Here is a 15743-nt window from a genome sequence, read left to right as displayed (position 1 = left end):
CCACAAGCTAGAGGCAGGGGTGACAGGCAGGGTACAGCAGGCTGCTGCCTCTAGCAGGTCACAGAATCATAGAATCATCGTATGGTTTGGGTTGGAAGGGACCTCTGAAGGTCAGCTAGTCCAACCCCCCCTCCTGCAATGAGCAGGGACATCTTCAACTAGATCAAGTTGCTCAGAGCCCCGTCCAGCCTGACCTTGAATGTTTCCAGGGAAGGGGCATCCACCACCTCTCTGGGCAACCTGTACCAGTGTTTCACCACCCTCAGCGTAAAAAATTTCTTTGTGGCCCTTCTCTGGACCCTCTCCAGCCTGTCCACATCTTTTATGTATAGTGGGGACCAAAACTGAACACAATATTCCAGGTGTGGCCTGACAAGTGCTGAGTAGAGTGGGATGATGACTTCTTTATCTCTGCTGGTGATGCTGTTGTTGATGCAACCCAGTATTCTGTGGCTTTCTTTGCTGCAGCAGCACACTGTTCACTCATATTGAGCTTCTTATCCACCAGGACCCCCAGGTCCCTGCCTGGATTGTCTTCTAAAAGCAAGCATACCTGACATGGCATTACATCCAATGGACTAAACATATTGAAAATCAGTTTTTCCTAAATTTGTGCAATGGTGGTCCATAGATGACCATCTGATGGGTGCAGTGTTCCTTATTGGACCCTGCAAACATTTAAAGTTAAGTACCACATAATACCTTTAGTATTAGAAAGTTCCACTTTTATTTAAAATGATGCAGATGTTTTCAAAATCGGTACACATTTCTGAAAAGATGAAGGACATTAAAGCGTCTGTCCAAGTGAGAAGTATAATACAATAGCTCAGCGCATTGTAGTTGATCCTTTTTGAAGCTTTAGGCTTTAACCAGGAGCACCTGCAGAGTTTTTCCATTACGGGACATGCTCTGAATGGTCAGTGTTCAAACGTGTCCAATAACCCTTCCAGGTAACATCGTACAAGGCCACGTATCATATGCAGGGCCTCAATACACTTGATGCTTCCTAACAGTTATATGTGAAAGAAAAAAGCTCACCTAGAGTTTGCCAGTGTGTGCCACCCTATGTTTTGGAAACCAAATTTCTCTTTAAGCAGACACCTGTTAAAACACTGCTTGTTTGATTGCGATGCTGAAGTGCTTCACTGTGTATGAGAATGGGAAAAGAACAAAAAGTAACATTTGTGGTATCTCTTACAGTTTGAATCATTTAATGGATTCCTGAAAAGATCCCATTCATGCGTAGTATCAACAGGTGTGACCCTTTCTCTTGTGTGGATTTAAATCCCTGTCATTAATCTCAGTCCCCATCTCTGCTCAGGCTGACTCCATCACACGGAGTAATAACTGGCAATGATAAAGAGCAGTTTGTGCAAGGTGAATTAAATGACTGTATTGTGAGGGATTTTACTGTAATTTATAGCATATGAAAATTTGCCTTTCAGGGGACTGTAAATCAGTTCAGATCTATAGGGTTAGTCTACCCTACACACAAAGATAAAAGAAGGGGTGTAAACTTTTTCAGGTATTAAAAAAAGAAATTCTTTGGGGACTGTTAACTGGAAACAGCTGCTTTAAAAATAAGCTCAGATATGTCCCTGCAAAGTTTCTCAGACTTACATAGCAATTCACAGTCAAAGCATTAATAATGGCAAGACTCTTTCTTCTCTTCACAGTCTGGGGAAATGTAACAACCTTCAAGTTGCTTTTGCAATCACTTTATGAATTTCTTTGCTTTGGATCTTTATATTTGTATTGGAAACTGCTTTCTTTCAGCTGGGCTTCCTGAGAAATCTGAAAATGTGGCGAAATCAGGGACATGCTGTGCCTCTTGTAAGGAATTTCATCAAATAAAGCAGACGGTTTTACAACTGAAGCAAAAGGTATGAACATTGATCAGTCATGTCTTTACCAGACCTACCTGTTTTATGACAACTGAGGTTAAATTTAAGTGTTTGGAGCTGTCACTGCCATGTGGCTCTTGTGCCCATAAAGATGATGGCGACATATTTTAAAATCATCTGGGAATGGCATCTCTTCCTTATGCTTCTGTATTGCTTGTAAGCAGATTGCTAACCAAGCTCCTGTAGCTGTGTTACCAAGCTCATGGTAACAGAGTCTGGCAAACACCCATCCTAGTCTGAGCCCAGGTTTCTTGGCAATCAGTGCTGGCCTCAGCTTTTCATTCATTCTGAATGCACAGGCTTTTGGACTTGATCCACGTTTAGTGTATGCAAGTGCAAGACATTCTGCAGATGTGGGAATGTGGGAGAACATGATTTTGCATTAGTAGGGTGCTGATACAGGATTCTTGCCAAATAGGAGGTGTGTGGCTAAACGAAAACGTCACTAGCAGATACATTAGCTTTGATTTTTTTAAAAAGAAAAACCCCTCAGCCCCAACCTTTTTTGTTTTCACTTGTGTCCTTCCAAGTAGAAAATAATGCACTTAAAAACTTCCCCTGGCCTTTAACATAATTGCTCCTATACGTGGCCTCCTTTTGCACTTGGGTATGATTGAAATAACCCAGAGACCCAGCCCAGGATTTGGAGAGCCAAGTGCAGGGGTACAGGTGTAATGCCTTTTCTGGTGACACCTCCTTCAAACATTCCGGTTCTCTGAAATGGAAATGTTCTGCAGGAATATTCTCAGCAATGCCTGTTGACAGGCCGTAATCACCCAGCGTGCTCATTTAATTTCATTGTGTCAAAACACAATTTGGTATGTTCACTTGTTGCCTTTAATGTAATTCAATGTAATTCATTCAATGTAATTTATACTAGGAAAAAAGAAATCAGCTTCACTAAAATGAAATACAATGAGGTTTGAGATACTCTTTATGACAAAAATCTCATAATGTCATGTTGTCCTTCTGAATCAGTGTGAAGATAAATGTGGAAGTGACGGAATTTCATGTGTGATGGAAATTGTGGTTTTCAAACAAACGGTACCAAACAGGTTAAAAAAGGATCCGTGCTTTTGAGGGCTGTTTGTCCAGATGCAGTCCGTGATGCTAAGCAGGCTCACACTGACCCCCAGGGAGGGATCTGGGGTCACACTGTTGGCCAAGTCATTTGCTGCAAGAATTGATGGAAACCATTGGCCGTAATTAAGGGAAAGTTTTCTGTGTCGTAACTTCCGCTGTTAGGTGCCTGTGTTCAAAAGTCAGTCCTGGAAAACTAACACCATCAATACCTGTTGCTATGGGCACTTGTTGTTCAGAAGCCAAACTGAGCAGCTCACTCTTGCCTCATAACGAAGTTCTGTCATGGTCCATAGCTAAATTTTCCCCAGGTATCTTCCTAGTGGGACTTGATCTATTTGGCATCCTTAGAGGGAGCCCACTGGTTTGTGCCTCACACAGACCGAGCTGGAAACAGGTCCCCTGATACCCTCAGCATTTATTACCCTACGGAGAGGAGAGCTTTTGTCCATGCTGAGAGGAGATCTGGCCTCATGCTGCTTCTCTGCCCAGGGAGACATGAACCCTCGTGCTTCACCAGCCGCTCCCCATGGCCAAGTTCTTCTGGGGACGACATCTCTCAATATCTGCGGTCGAAGTTGTTCTGTTTTGCACAGAAAAATTCATTTCTGTCTGCCAGCGAGACAGTTTATGGGAATGAGTCTTCAGTTTTGTGGTTAAGGCTTTCAGATTTTATGAACTTTACGCAAAATTATGTTTAGCAGAAGAGCCTGTGGAGGATCCAATTCAGCAAACACTACAACTGGGAATTGGGGTATGCTTCTGGAAGTGGGAGGTGGGGTTTTGTGTCTCCTTAGGAAAGGACAGGGTGAACTCAAGTCCTGCTACCTCCGGTGATGACACCAATACCTTTTTTGGAGGACTGCAACATCCATTCCAGATCCAGGACAGAGTAGTTCTAGGATCAGGAACAGAAAGTCACCTTGCATGGTCATCCAGTGGGATGCACTGTCCTGATATACTAGGGGGCTGAGGGCAGTCCTAGGTTGATCTCTGACCTTGCTGGAAGGAAGAAGAGCAGAAAGCTGGAAAACTAGGGTAAAGATATCTGACACACAGCCAACAATTTTTAAAAATCAGAAAGCAGTTCAGCACTTGGAGTTGGGGCATTGCTGGATCCTACTGCACAGATTTGTTTAAACATCTTAATTAGAAAGCCATGTTCCACATCACTCCTGTCAAGCACTGTCGAAGTCATCTAAACCATAGATCTCCTAGAAACTACCCAAAACTCCAGATGCAGCATGCAACACAACATATGGGAGTCTTGTTTCTAGTATTGCCTTTCTTTAAAATTTACTCTCACTAATATTTGCACGCACATGGAGGGAAAAAAAAAGTTTTCCAAGGGCCATTAAGATTTGGAACTGTGGATGGAGAAAGCCAAGGTCACTCTGGACCAGGATCCTGGTTCAGTTAAAAGATGAAATCAAAATTAGGCCAGTGAGTATAGCCAGTCCCTAAGAGGAAGTGAGTCAACATCAAAAACACATGGTTTGGCCCCAGTGTATGTAACAACCATTTTCTGGCCAGAAGGTATCAGAGAGCAGTGAGCTAGACCAGAGCCTGGGTGTTTTGGCACTCCTAGTGTATGCTTCTAGTCCAGCTGACTCAGTGGGGAAGCATTTGTAGATGCTTTCACAGCAGCTATGTGATTTTCTTTTTTAACTTACTAAGTTGTTAAAACAGCCTGGCTGGCAAGAACAAGTTCGTATTTAAGCAACAGAAAAGAATACACTTCCAAATCCTCTTTGTGATGAGTCTTCGCCACTGAACGCACCTTTTTACTCCAGCCTGGCCATTTGCATTATAACCTGAAGAGTATTCATGGCAGAGACTATATACTAAGTGACATCTATTTATCAGCTGGGATAGCAGTAGATCCCCAAAACAGGACCTGGTGAGAAATTTAAGTACAAGCTCTAAAGAGGACATCAATTAATCTGTCACTCAACTGTGGCCACCCCTAAGGAGAAACACTCACTGATGAGGCTGAAAATATTCTCACAAAAACTACACGAAAAATATAATGCTCTCAGGCAGCCACAGGATTTAACTCTGTGCCTCGGTTTTAGCATGGCAGCGTTGGCACTGCAGAGCCCTTGGTTGATTTGCGTCATGCAGTTTTGCAGCATGATGGTCCTTGCAACCTTCCATTCGTATCCAGGCAGGACCCTGCTCTGGACAGGGTGGACGCACCTCCAGGAAACAAAACTTTGCAGTGTGCTGATCAGAGCGGACCAGTGGACCTCCTCATGCTGGTCCCTGGCTAATGTGGCTATGAGACCCCCCCAGCTACTGAATTTTCCTGTTCAGCCCCAGGTGTAAGGTGCTGTGACTCATGCAGTAGCCCTCTAACTTCAGCAGTCCCACGCTTTGGTCTGTGCTGCAATGGCTGGGATGTTGGCTGGGAAAGCTGCGGGGTCATTGGTAAACAAAGATGTTTTTCTTCGGAAAACCAAAGATGACAGCCCACCCCAGAGCAGTAGGTATGCTGGATCCCCATTTTCTGTGTGAGCAGATTCATAGGAGTAAGCACATAAGAAACACCCTGTGGGGCTTCTGTGAAGTGCTGACCTCATCCAGCCACTGATTTGTGGGGGGGTGGAGTGAATCTACCAAATTCTTGTAGGACTTACATCATGTCACTTAATTTGCCTTTAGTGCAGTCATCTTGTCTTTGGAACAGCAATGCTCTCCAAAACCTGAGTTACAAAAGGCCGATAAATCCTTGTATTTCTGTCATCGAACTCTGAATTACAGCCTGAAAAATCAAACTGGTGTTTCAGAAATGCCACCAGGAACTGTCTCAGCATTTCTGACTTTTCTTTTTCTCACTTTTGCTTCCTTCAGAACTGTTCTGTGCATCCAACCCCAAACTGCAAGCAGCACTGGCTGCCCTTACAGTGCATTCTTTAACTAATAACTTGTTTGCCAAAAGAAATTTGGCCAGTTATACTATGTACTGCAACTGCATAGCATTTTTTTTTTCTCTGCTATACAAACATTAGGTTTGCACTAAGGGCAGGAGGGTGTATATCAAATAATTACAGAAACAAGTAGGAGTCTTGAGAACAGTCCAGTGCGGGGAATTCCAAATAGCTGAGTAAAAGCATTGTCAGATAGCAGGAGTTACCATCTATTTTATCTAATGGAGCTCTCCCATGCAAATGTTGCAGAATCCAACATCAAATTATCCAGTGAGCCAAATTCATTCAGGGCAGCAACAAAGCTGACCCAGGGATAGATCTGCCCTGGTATTTCTGAAATAGCTCTTCAGTTCTGTTTGGCAGAGCAAAATTCCCAACTCTACATGCAGCCACTCACCACTAATAAACTTCTTTCCTCACTGCAGACCAGCCTCCTGACTTGTCATCTCCCCTCAGCTGTCTCTGGAGAGACTAAACATTTGCAGAATATTTCTAAATATGTTTAATTATTAAATATTTTCAATCTGAGAAAATTAATGTTTAATAGATAATTAAACATCTGATGTAATGGATAATGGCATCTTAAACCGTAGTGTGCAATTATTCTTACATTCTCACTTACTTTAGCTTTGTGTCTCTATGCAGAGCAGATCCAGACATCTGTTTGGTTAAATAGTAAGGTGACAGGGCCAGATCCACAGAGGATTTGGGGCTTTCATTGAAAGTAAATGAACAGAGGAAAATTCAAATAAGGAAAAAAGAGGTTTCCTGAGAAGATCCAAGAAGTTGTGAGACTTAAGTTTTTGGCAACTTGTTGCTGTGTATCTCCTGAATTTCTCCTACCTTCCATTTGGATTGACTTGCAGTATTTCCATGGTGACTTGAAAGGTGAACAGCCTCGCAGGAAACATCAGGGTGCTGGTTCCAGGGAAAGGAAAGTCCCAGAATGAATAAAAGCCTTCAAATCAAATGGTGCCATGTTTTTCATGTGGCATCTTTCAAGCCTGGGCAACCTCCTGGGTATATGATACCTGAGGTGTGGATCATCTCTAGGATCCCTTACCCAGAGCTCATGCAGCACACACACACACACACACACTCCCCCTCGTGTGGAAGACAGAGAAGGGTACCATTTCTGCAAAACCTGACTCATCTCCATGGGTCGCCCAAAATATACTGTGGAAAGGCACTGTAGGCTGTTACTCTCCGTGACAATGTTTTCTCATCAGATTTCTGCAAGGTGGTCACTCAGAAATATGTACAGGTGAGAGTAAGAGTCCTCAAGCATCCTTCCAGCTGGTTCTGACTACCTATGAGGAGGTCCCATTGCAGGGTCAGGGACCCAGTTTTTCTTGGGACCACAAAATATGGCAGGAGCTTCAAGAAATCTTCATGTCCATACTTGAAAAAAATCAAGTTGGCCAGCTTAGGAGTAACTGCTGTCATAGGCTTCAACACAGTCACTTTTTTTTTCTAACGATTTCAATGAAGTATTTAAATACGCTGTTTGTCCACATGAAAGCTTAACCAAGAAGGTAATTTATTCAGCTGAACGATGAAGAGCTTACAGTGATTTTTGGTTTTGGCAGGTTGCTTTGCTACCAAATAATGCTGCTGATCTTAGCAAGCAAATCACTGGTGAAAAAGTGCTTGCATCTAACGCATATATTCCTGGCCCCCCAGGCCAGCCCGGCCAACAAGGCCCTCCAGGTAAGATACAGACCAGAGGGATGTGAATGTGCAATAGTGCCATGAATAAAAATTATAAGCTTCAATCTTTCAGTGTGATGGGATTTCATGTGTTTCAGATTTTGTTTGCTATTATTATATTTGTGTGTGTGCTAAATTTAAAAAGGAAAACTTTCTGGTCATTATGTTCAGCCTCTGCCAACTGTCTAACATCATCCATTGTGTCTTAGCCTCCATGTGCTTCTTGGTGTGCAAGCTGTGTTTGTCCTGTAGGTATTAAATTTCTCCCTGTCCCTGGGTTATCTCACCTGCTTCCGTTGTCATTTCCTGTATTTTAACTCTGTCTTAAAACATTCTCCATTTCATTTAGCTCACTGTCATTACTAGAGCAGAAAATGTGCTTTCAGTTTGAGGGGGCTTGTGCCAACTGTTTTATTTTTCCTTGTCTGGTTTTGCAAGGATTCATTTGTTCGTTTTATGTGTGTTCCAGATTCAAAGGAATCTGAAAAGAAAAGTAAAACTCCACTTACACCTTCTTTGCTAAGGTATAGGTCAAAACAATGAGAAAAGCAGAGAGTTCCTAAAGCTCTAACTTAAGCCAGACACCTTGCAACCTGCAGCCAGTGATACTAAAAATTTTGCAAACTCTGTCAAATGCAGATCTAATTTTAGGTTAGCGATAAATCCAAGGAATTTTAGCATTGTGCTGGGTTGCAGGAAGATTCTTACAGAGGACTAGCAGATATTCCTTATGAGGTTTGATTTACTCCATACTGAACTGCCCCCCTCATTTATCCCTGCTTTTGCAGTCTTGCTTTGGTTTTTGAGTCTTTATCTCATTTTCTTGGAGGACGAGTATCTTCAGTCTTCAGTATATCATAAATGCAAGGACAATGTGGTTAGAGATTCTGCATCAGACTCTGAACTGTACAGTACGTCGCCTTGCAATCTCTCTAACGTAGGCCTGACTCGTCAGGTCTTCCGTCTGGCTTCCCCATGACTGAGCTGTCCAAGGTACTGTAGAATTGTCTGTCCCGCTTGAAAACCATCCCTGCTCACCTCCTCCTCTGCCCTGCCGTTAGCAACAGTGCGGCTGGGGCTTCAGGAGGAGTCCGAGAGGTTCATCACTGAACCTGATTTTACTCCTTTTGAAAACCCTAACTGTACATATTCTGTCCTGCTGACCCAACCCTTTTCACTCTCTGCCTTTCATTTTCTATGTCTTTCACATGCCTTCACTATGAAGAAAAGTGCTTTCCCCTCTAATTAGAAAGCAATTCAGCTATTGACACTTTCATGGTCTTTATCTTGTGCAACTGTTGCCTGATTTTCTGTTTTGCTTTTCATCGTGTTTCTCTTGAGCTAAACATATGCTTTCTTGCCTGTGCGCTTCCTAAAAATTAACATTCTCTGCTGAACTAGCAGAAGCTGAAAAGGATATAAAGCAAAATGGAAGAATGGAGCCTTTTTTGCCCCCAACACATTGACTACTGTACTGGGCAAAAGAGAGGTGTGACCCACCACTGAAAAGGGCTTGCTTCTGTGCCAGTCATGTAGATGCCTTCGACCCAACTTTCCCATGAGTTTTCTGAGGCTTTCTTTTTATGAGATATTTCTCAGATGTGACTTGTTCTTTTCTTCTTTGTGTGAAAATGAGGCATTTCTGCTTTTCTTTTCAGTCCCAGTCTGTGTCCCTAACCACCTGGCAGTGGCAGTCTTGGCTTCTTTGTATACACAAGGTTTAACTGTTTTGTGAAGATCTCTTCTAGTCTCTGTGACAAGGAGTAATGTTGTCTCAGATGACTGCTGTGTTGGTTGTGTTGTTGTGGATTTGAGTCTGTTAAGGCAACCAGTCCATTGGGTGGTTCCAAAAATGGTCAGTCCCCACTGCTTGCACTGATGAAGTGTCCTGAAAGCTTTCCCTGGCAGGTAACCTTTGCTGTCAATTGCAGGGGCTCCAGGACCAAAAGGGAGTCAAGGAGTTCCTGGGTCACCTGGACCTCCTGGACAGCCAGGCCCTCGTGGATCAATGGGACCTATGGGCCCATCTCCAGACATATCACATATTAAGCAGGGCAGGCGGGGCCCCGTGGTCAGTATTCTCACCTCCTGTCATGTACTGCGTAATTGGTCTTAGGTCCACAACCTCTCACGTCCTTGTGAACACTTCCTTTTCTCTTGCAGGGCCCACCAGGAGCCCCGGGGAGAGATGGTAGCAAGGTGAGGAGAGGTACTGTTTTCCATAAAGTGGGCACGCACATGTAAAGTGCAGGCTTGCTAGATAGACCCTCTACACACCCTTTTACCATCTCATTTCCTTTCCTAAGCTGAAAAAGTCCTGTTTTCCTATCCCCTTCATGTCCTCCTTCTGCTATTTTCTGCTTGCCGTTCCTCACATCTTGCAAATAGCCCTGCCAGGCTATCTGTCAAGCAGCCTCCTTTCCTTTCTCTGCAGCTCTTTCGGCTTTTCCATGAAGAAATGTTGATGCTTTAACCCATTTCATTAGACTGCTCTTTTGTGAATTTCTCCTGCTAACTGGTTTGCTTGTTACTGTCTAGGAGAAATATCAGAAGTGCCCAGCTCTGCTCCCTCTAGAATCAGCGGCAATTTCCTTGCGTTCCTCCTTCACTTTCTTTTCTTTTTCCGAGCAAGCGTAAGCTGATGATTCTTGATCTGGGGACAGTAAGTAAGGGAGTCAGCAGAGGCAAACTGTGATTTTTTTCATTTCCTTTAGTCACAGCAAACTAACTGAGGTGGTATTGATTACAGGGGGAGCGAGGCGCACCAGGACCAAAGGGGATACCTGTAAGTATTGCTCATAGGAGGAATTTCCACAGCGTGATGTTGACTACTAACAACGGGTCAGCCAAAAGGAAAAAAAAACCTCTCCTGTGTCAAGAGCACAGTGAAAGATCATTTACCTGCGCAGAAAATGTTATTGAAAAAAAAGTAATTACCTGTTTTTGTCCAAGTGTTTTTGCCTACACACCTCCTCCCCTGCTCAGTGTGACACTGAAGGCAGTAAGTGCACCTCTGCCCTACAACAGCAGTGGGACGTCCTCAGAAGGCATGAGATCCTGTGCAGAGTGCTAGTTAGTATAGTTCAGCCACCGTTCCTAAGGGGAGTTGGATCACTGGAACCTTTTAAAATCCCGCCCCTTGTCTCTCCCTGGGATTTGGGAAGCTGTAGGCTTTGAGCAAGTCATCAGGAGAAGGATGAGTATTTAAAATCTGTTTTCAGGTTAAATTGTTTAAAAATGTATTTCTTACGGTGTTTTCTCATTGGTGGAATGGATTTTTAAGAGTGTGTCCAGTCGGGTGTCCTCAGTATTAAACAGTGTACTTTACTGTGTGAAGTCAGCTAAAAAGAAATGATGATTTTGTAAAATCAGATAAAACCAGATCGATATTCTCTGCATTGTAATAACCAATATATTTAGTAAGTGATGGGCAGCAGCAGGGTTACCATATTGAAAAGATAGCTTCCAAAATATCAGCATTCTTGAGAAAAATTTTAAAATAAATAATAATTATTGATTTATTAGTCATTCTAAGAATGTAATTTCTATCAGTTTAATAAAAAGGAACACAGGGAACCAAGATTTATCTCCTCTATTCCCATGAGGTGTCAAGATACTCTTAGGAAGCAAATACAGCAAAGGAATTGTTAGGTAACAAAAGGGCTGAGCATCTGGTAAAGATAGGCTATGTCTGCAAAAACATTTGCCTTCTTTTGAAAATTGTTTCCTGAGCAGGTTGATTCAAAAAGAGACCGTTAACTTTTGGCAATTGATATGAAGCAGTATTTTACTGAGTTACCCCTGCATGAGTAATTATATCAACCTGTTTGAAAACTGTAAGAGTGAAGCGGATTATTATTATTAATGATCATGCCTTGTGACTGCAGGGCCCACCAGGCTCATTTGATTTCCTGTTGCTGATGATGGCAGACATCAGAAACGACATCGCTGAGCTGCAAGAGAGAGTGTTTGGACACAGGACTCATTCATCAACAGAGGAGTTTCCATTACCTCAGGAATTTACAAACTATCATGACACAGTAGATTTTGGATCTGGAGAAGACTACAAACCACGGGCATCACCCAGAGACTCCAGGATACAGAAGGCAGCCCACCCTTAGCTATGCCTACTGAAAAATAGAGCCCCTTTAGAGTTGTTCAATATAAAAATGCACTGACAATGTAAAGTATATATATATATATATATATATATTATTTCCCAGTTTTCTCTCTGCTTTTCCCCAACGATGCTGCCTGTACTGTAGCTTTCCTGGTTCATGATAGCCTCCTTGCAGTAATTCCATACCGTCAAGCCTGCACTGTGCATTGTACCTAAACTATCAAGAAAACCTTCTTAGTATATAATACGATTGAGACATGCTCTAGCTAATGGCGCAGACCACAGCATTTCATCTGCCTACCTTGCGTTCTATGTCCAAATGACCCAGTACCCAAATTTTGCCAGGGGTAGAGGGGTAGCTGAACATCATCCCTGAATGACATCAATAATGAAAAACTTGGTCCACAGTTACATGTAAATGTGTTACACCACTGAACTCACGTCTCCAGCTACTGTCCCCAGGCATAGGAGAGTGTGACAGGTGGATCCCTGTTTCACAGCAGAGGCCAGCTGTAGATGAAATGTCTTCTTCTATTATGCTGCACCATGGCAGAAAAAGGCAAAAACATATGGTGAAGCAGTGATACAAGGACGCTGCTTGTTGATCTGGAAATTATTTAGCTTTGTGTTGCTAGAGTATCGTTCAAAGAGAGTCGAAAAGATGTGTTTGTCCTAAATTAACACTACTTTTCCCTTACCATTCTCCCAGTGCTCAGTGTGAAGGCCAGTTCCCTTCTTCAACAGATTCATGCTGGATACATTACACAAAGATAAGCAAGAAACAGGGGATATATAAAGCAGGAAAAGCATCAGTGAATCAAGTAGGCTTATTGGCAAGCACAAAATCAATCCCAGCCTTGCAGAAAGAGTTGGATTCTGACCTCCTGTAGGTGCATGTCTTCCTTGGTGAAATGCTGAAGTCCGAGTGAAATCGAGACCAGAGGGAGGCCTCATGTTTGCAAAGAGCTTCCATCTCTTTTGTTCCTCTGCTGCATGAGAGCGACCTAAATGGCATTCATGGAACTGGAACACAGAGTTGCAGTGTGTTTGGCTGGGTATATGAAGAGTATCAGTAGGTGCAGGCGTGCACGTGACAAAGCGTTTCAACTGGTACGAGGATGGCTAAGGTGAGGTGCTGCACAGGGGATCCTATATGTGTGAAGAGGGATGAAAGGGAGTGCCCTTTTTTTACACTGGAAATTGGATGCACAAGCTAGACCATACCTCATGGGTGATGTATGTTACCATTTCTTTTGGATTACCACAGCTGCTGAGGACTTTGCCATGCTTAGAAGATAAAGGAGTATATTAAGCACAAAGCTTCAATGTTGTATCTGTGTGGCTGCTACTTCTACAGTATGTTTAGTGCTGGGTCATGTCCATGTTACAAATGCAAAGAAAAACTTCTTATTTTGCCATGTTTTTCAGGGCTTGCATGTTCTAATAGAATAAATACAGGTGAAAATATAAGCAGGCCCTTTTCAGATAACCTGTAAAGGTCTGTATTCCCTTCCATATTCTCTGGGCCAAAAGATAGTTGGTTTAATCCCTACACCACCAGTACAGGTCATGTTGTATAAACAGCTGGCTGTCTAGACCTTTCATATTTTTTGTATATTGTCTTAAGAGGATGTGTTCACTCCTGCAATCGTTTCCCAACTCCTCGCTATCACTATGCCACAAGCAAGGGCATTAGCTTTAAGAACGTTAATGTTCTGTATTCCTTTTCACGTTATATGTATATCAATATTTACAAAGCAATGACTTAAGTCACGGGGATAGCTTAGAAAAAATTATAGTGCTCTCACCCTGCGGTCTTTGGGCTTCTCCTCTGGGAGGAGCTCTCCCAGCAGCTCCAGATCCAAGTAGTCTTGTGAACCAGTTAATAAGGAAATCAGTGAGACTTGGGGAAGGAACTTGTGGCCAAAAGAAGGATGGTCTTACATGCAGCAGGCTGAAAGAAGCCTCTTAAGACAGCATGAACTGAGGCATTTATGTCTGTCTTTATTTCAAGCGGGCAACTGGGTATAAATGACATCGTTCGTGAATATGCAACTTTAAGTAAACATGTTAAATGTCAAATGTTATATTTGTAACTCTTGCAAATTATGTAACTCTTGCATATGTTTACCACCACACCCCATCACCTGCTGGATCAGGTTGATTCCCACTATAGAATTAGTAGCTGCAGGTTTTTTTGACCATCAGATACTGAATAATGAGTTAGATGAGTGACTTCCTACATACCACCTAAATTTAGTTGCCCCCTGCCCACAAGATGATGTGTTCTAAAAAAGGCACTTACTTTAGTTCTAAGCTTTGCTTTTCCAAATATAGACAAATACCAAATGAGAAGTTCCTACAGTTTGACCATCAAATTCAGGGGTAGGTGACAATTGTCCTGCTGTGCATAAGTATCCAGGGAAGGGAAAGTCTGAGACTGGACCAAAAAAGTAGATAAAATACATGCCTCACTGTAAGTACAGAAAGCTGTCCTGCAGATTCATGAACATAAAATATGGCACATGTTTACGTGCCTTTCTGAATGAAAACCTCAGTAACTTCCCTTCCTGGAGTTTGCATCATTGGTTTTCGCAGGAAAGAGCTGGGTTTTCCAACAGACGTGCTTACTCCATGAAGAAGGTGAAGGAAAGTGCTCCTCGGGTTTGCCCTTGTCCTTCACCCTCCTCTTTCCAGACTCCCTGCCCCAAAGCTGTCGGCTGAGTCCCAGCAGCAAGGAGGGGACCCGATGGTAAAGACAAGTCCAGTCCAGAAGGCACAGGAATTCCTCCAGCAGGGAGGGCCCCTCTGAGCACAGCTGGCTGGGAAGTTCCAGCCTTCCGTCTGCCTGCCGCTAAGATCTTTGCATAGACCTTTCTCATTTTATTTCTGATTAATTATATGATAAATTTCATAACACATTCTGTCAGAAACGTTTCATTAAGATTTCTGGGCAAACACACGCAGACACTCAGATAGAAAAGTGACATTTTCTTCAGCATGCCCAAAGTTTTATAAAGCCAGACCAGAGGAATCATTTCCAATTTTAAGCTTGGTTACCAGGGAGCCAGGGAAGTCATTACCTTGTAAATTATTTATTACTCTGTGGCCCCAAAAATAACAACCCCCCAGGAATCCAAAATAAGAATGTAGAAACATCTACACTCATGCCTAGTCTCATTACTAGGCGCATGCACATGACAACTTTGTTTCATATAAATACTATGTATAATTTTATTAGAAAGAAATATTATTTTGATGTTAAGACATCAAGTTATAAGCAGGATAATAAAGAGTTATTTTATTAATATTAGAAATATATTTAATGGAAACATTTGCAAGAGTGTGTAGTGATGGCAAAATGCTGATTGTTAATGGGTTTAACAAAATCATAAAGCTTGGAAAACGTTTTCTTTCAACACTGTGCCAAGTACATACAGGATTAGTCTTTCTTGCAAAGCTGGAATACTGACACAGAAGAATTCCTATGTAGTCAGGCTCAAGGAGGAAAAGGGGAGGTAAATTGATTGTAAATGGAATTAAGGTAATCCCTGGCGTTATTGTTGGTATCACAGCTTGAGTAATACTTCTTCCTAGAAGTATTTCAGAGTTAAAACGCTAAGCCCCAAAGAAGCAACAAAAGATGCAGGTGGGGTCCAAGAATTTGTTAATTTCACATTAAAATCCGTATGTTTGTTCCTATTACACATTCCAATAACGATGCTGTTCACTTTATTTATGTAAGTATATGAAATACTAAAATGTGTATAAAATGATTGTGATTTTATGATGTATTCATAATAACAAAGATATTTTTTCTTACGGTGTTGGTAGCCGCTGTTGTTACACATCCTTTCTCCCACATGCAGAAACGCTGACCGCGAGGGACAAGCGGCGGGAAACCTCCTTCCGCTGCCTTTCGGCTTTTTCCGTGCCGCCCAGTTACAGGCGCTGCCCGGAGGGCCCTGGGGGCACGGCCTCAGGCAGAACGGGGCGGGG

At 42.6% G+C, this 15743-nt stretch overlaps 2 protein-coding genes across 2 annotated transcripts in view; both read left to right on the top strand.

The window, feature by feature from the left end:
* CCBE1 (collagen and calcium binding EGF domains 1) overlaps positions 1-11745 on the top strand; it is a 164887-nt gene extending 153142 nt beyond the window's left edge. Inside the window, exons 5-10 of the mRNA XM_009318451.1 lie at positions 1777-1883; positions 7504-7624; positions 9556-9695; positions 9788-9823; positions 10374-10409; positions 11512-11745. Of these exons, the coding sequence (XP_009316726.1) occupies positions 1777-1883; positions 7504-7624; positions 9556-9695; positions 9788-9823; positions 10374-10409; positions 11512-11745 (674 nt within the window). The remainder of the gene's footprint in view (positions 1-1776; positions 1884-7503; positions 7625-9555; positions 9696-9787; positions 9824-10373; positions 10410-11511) is intronic.
* Positions 11746-12862: 1117 nt separating this feature from the next.
* MRPL17 (mitochondrial ribosomal protein L17) overlaps positions 12863-15743 on the top strand; it is a 4788-nt gene continuing 1907 nt past the window's right edge. Inside the window, exon 1 of the mRNA XM_009318450.1 lies at positions 12863-12871. Coding sequence (XP_009316725.1) covers positions 12863-12871 — 9 coding nt within the window. The remainder of the gene's footprint in view (positions 12872-15743) is intronic.

Source organism: Pygoscelis adeliae, unplaced genomic scaffold, assembly GCF_000699105.1.
Source record: "Pygoscelis adeliae isolate BGI_AS28 unplaced genomic scaffold, ASM69910v1 Scaffold272, whole genome shotgun sequence".
NCBI classification, from domain to species: Eukaryota; Metazoa; Chordata; class Aves; order Sphenisciformes; family Spheniscidae; genus Pygoscelis; species Pygoscelis adeliae.
Note: the sequence above shows the minus strand (reverse complement) of the source record. Positions and strands in the feature narration are given on the sequence as shown.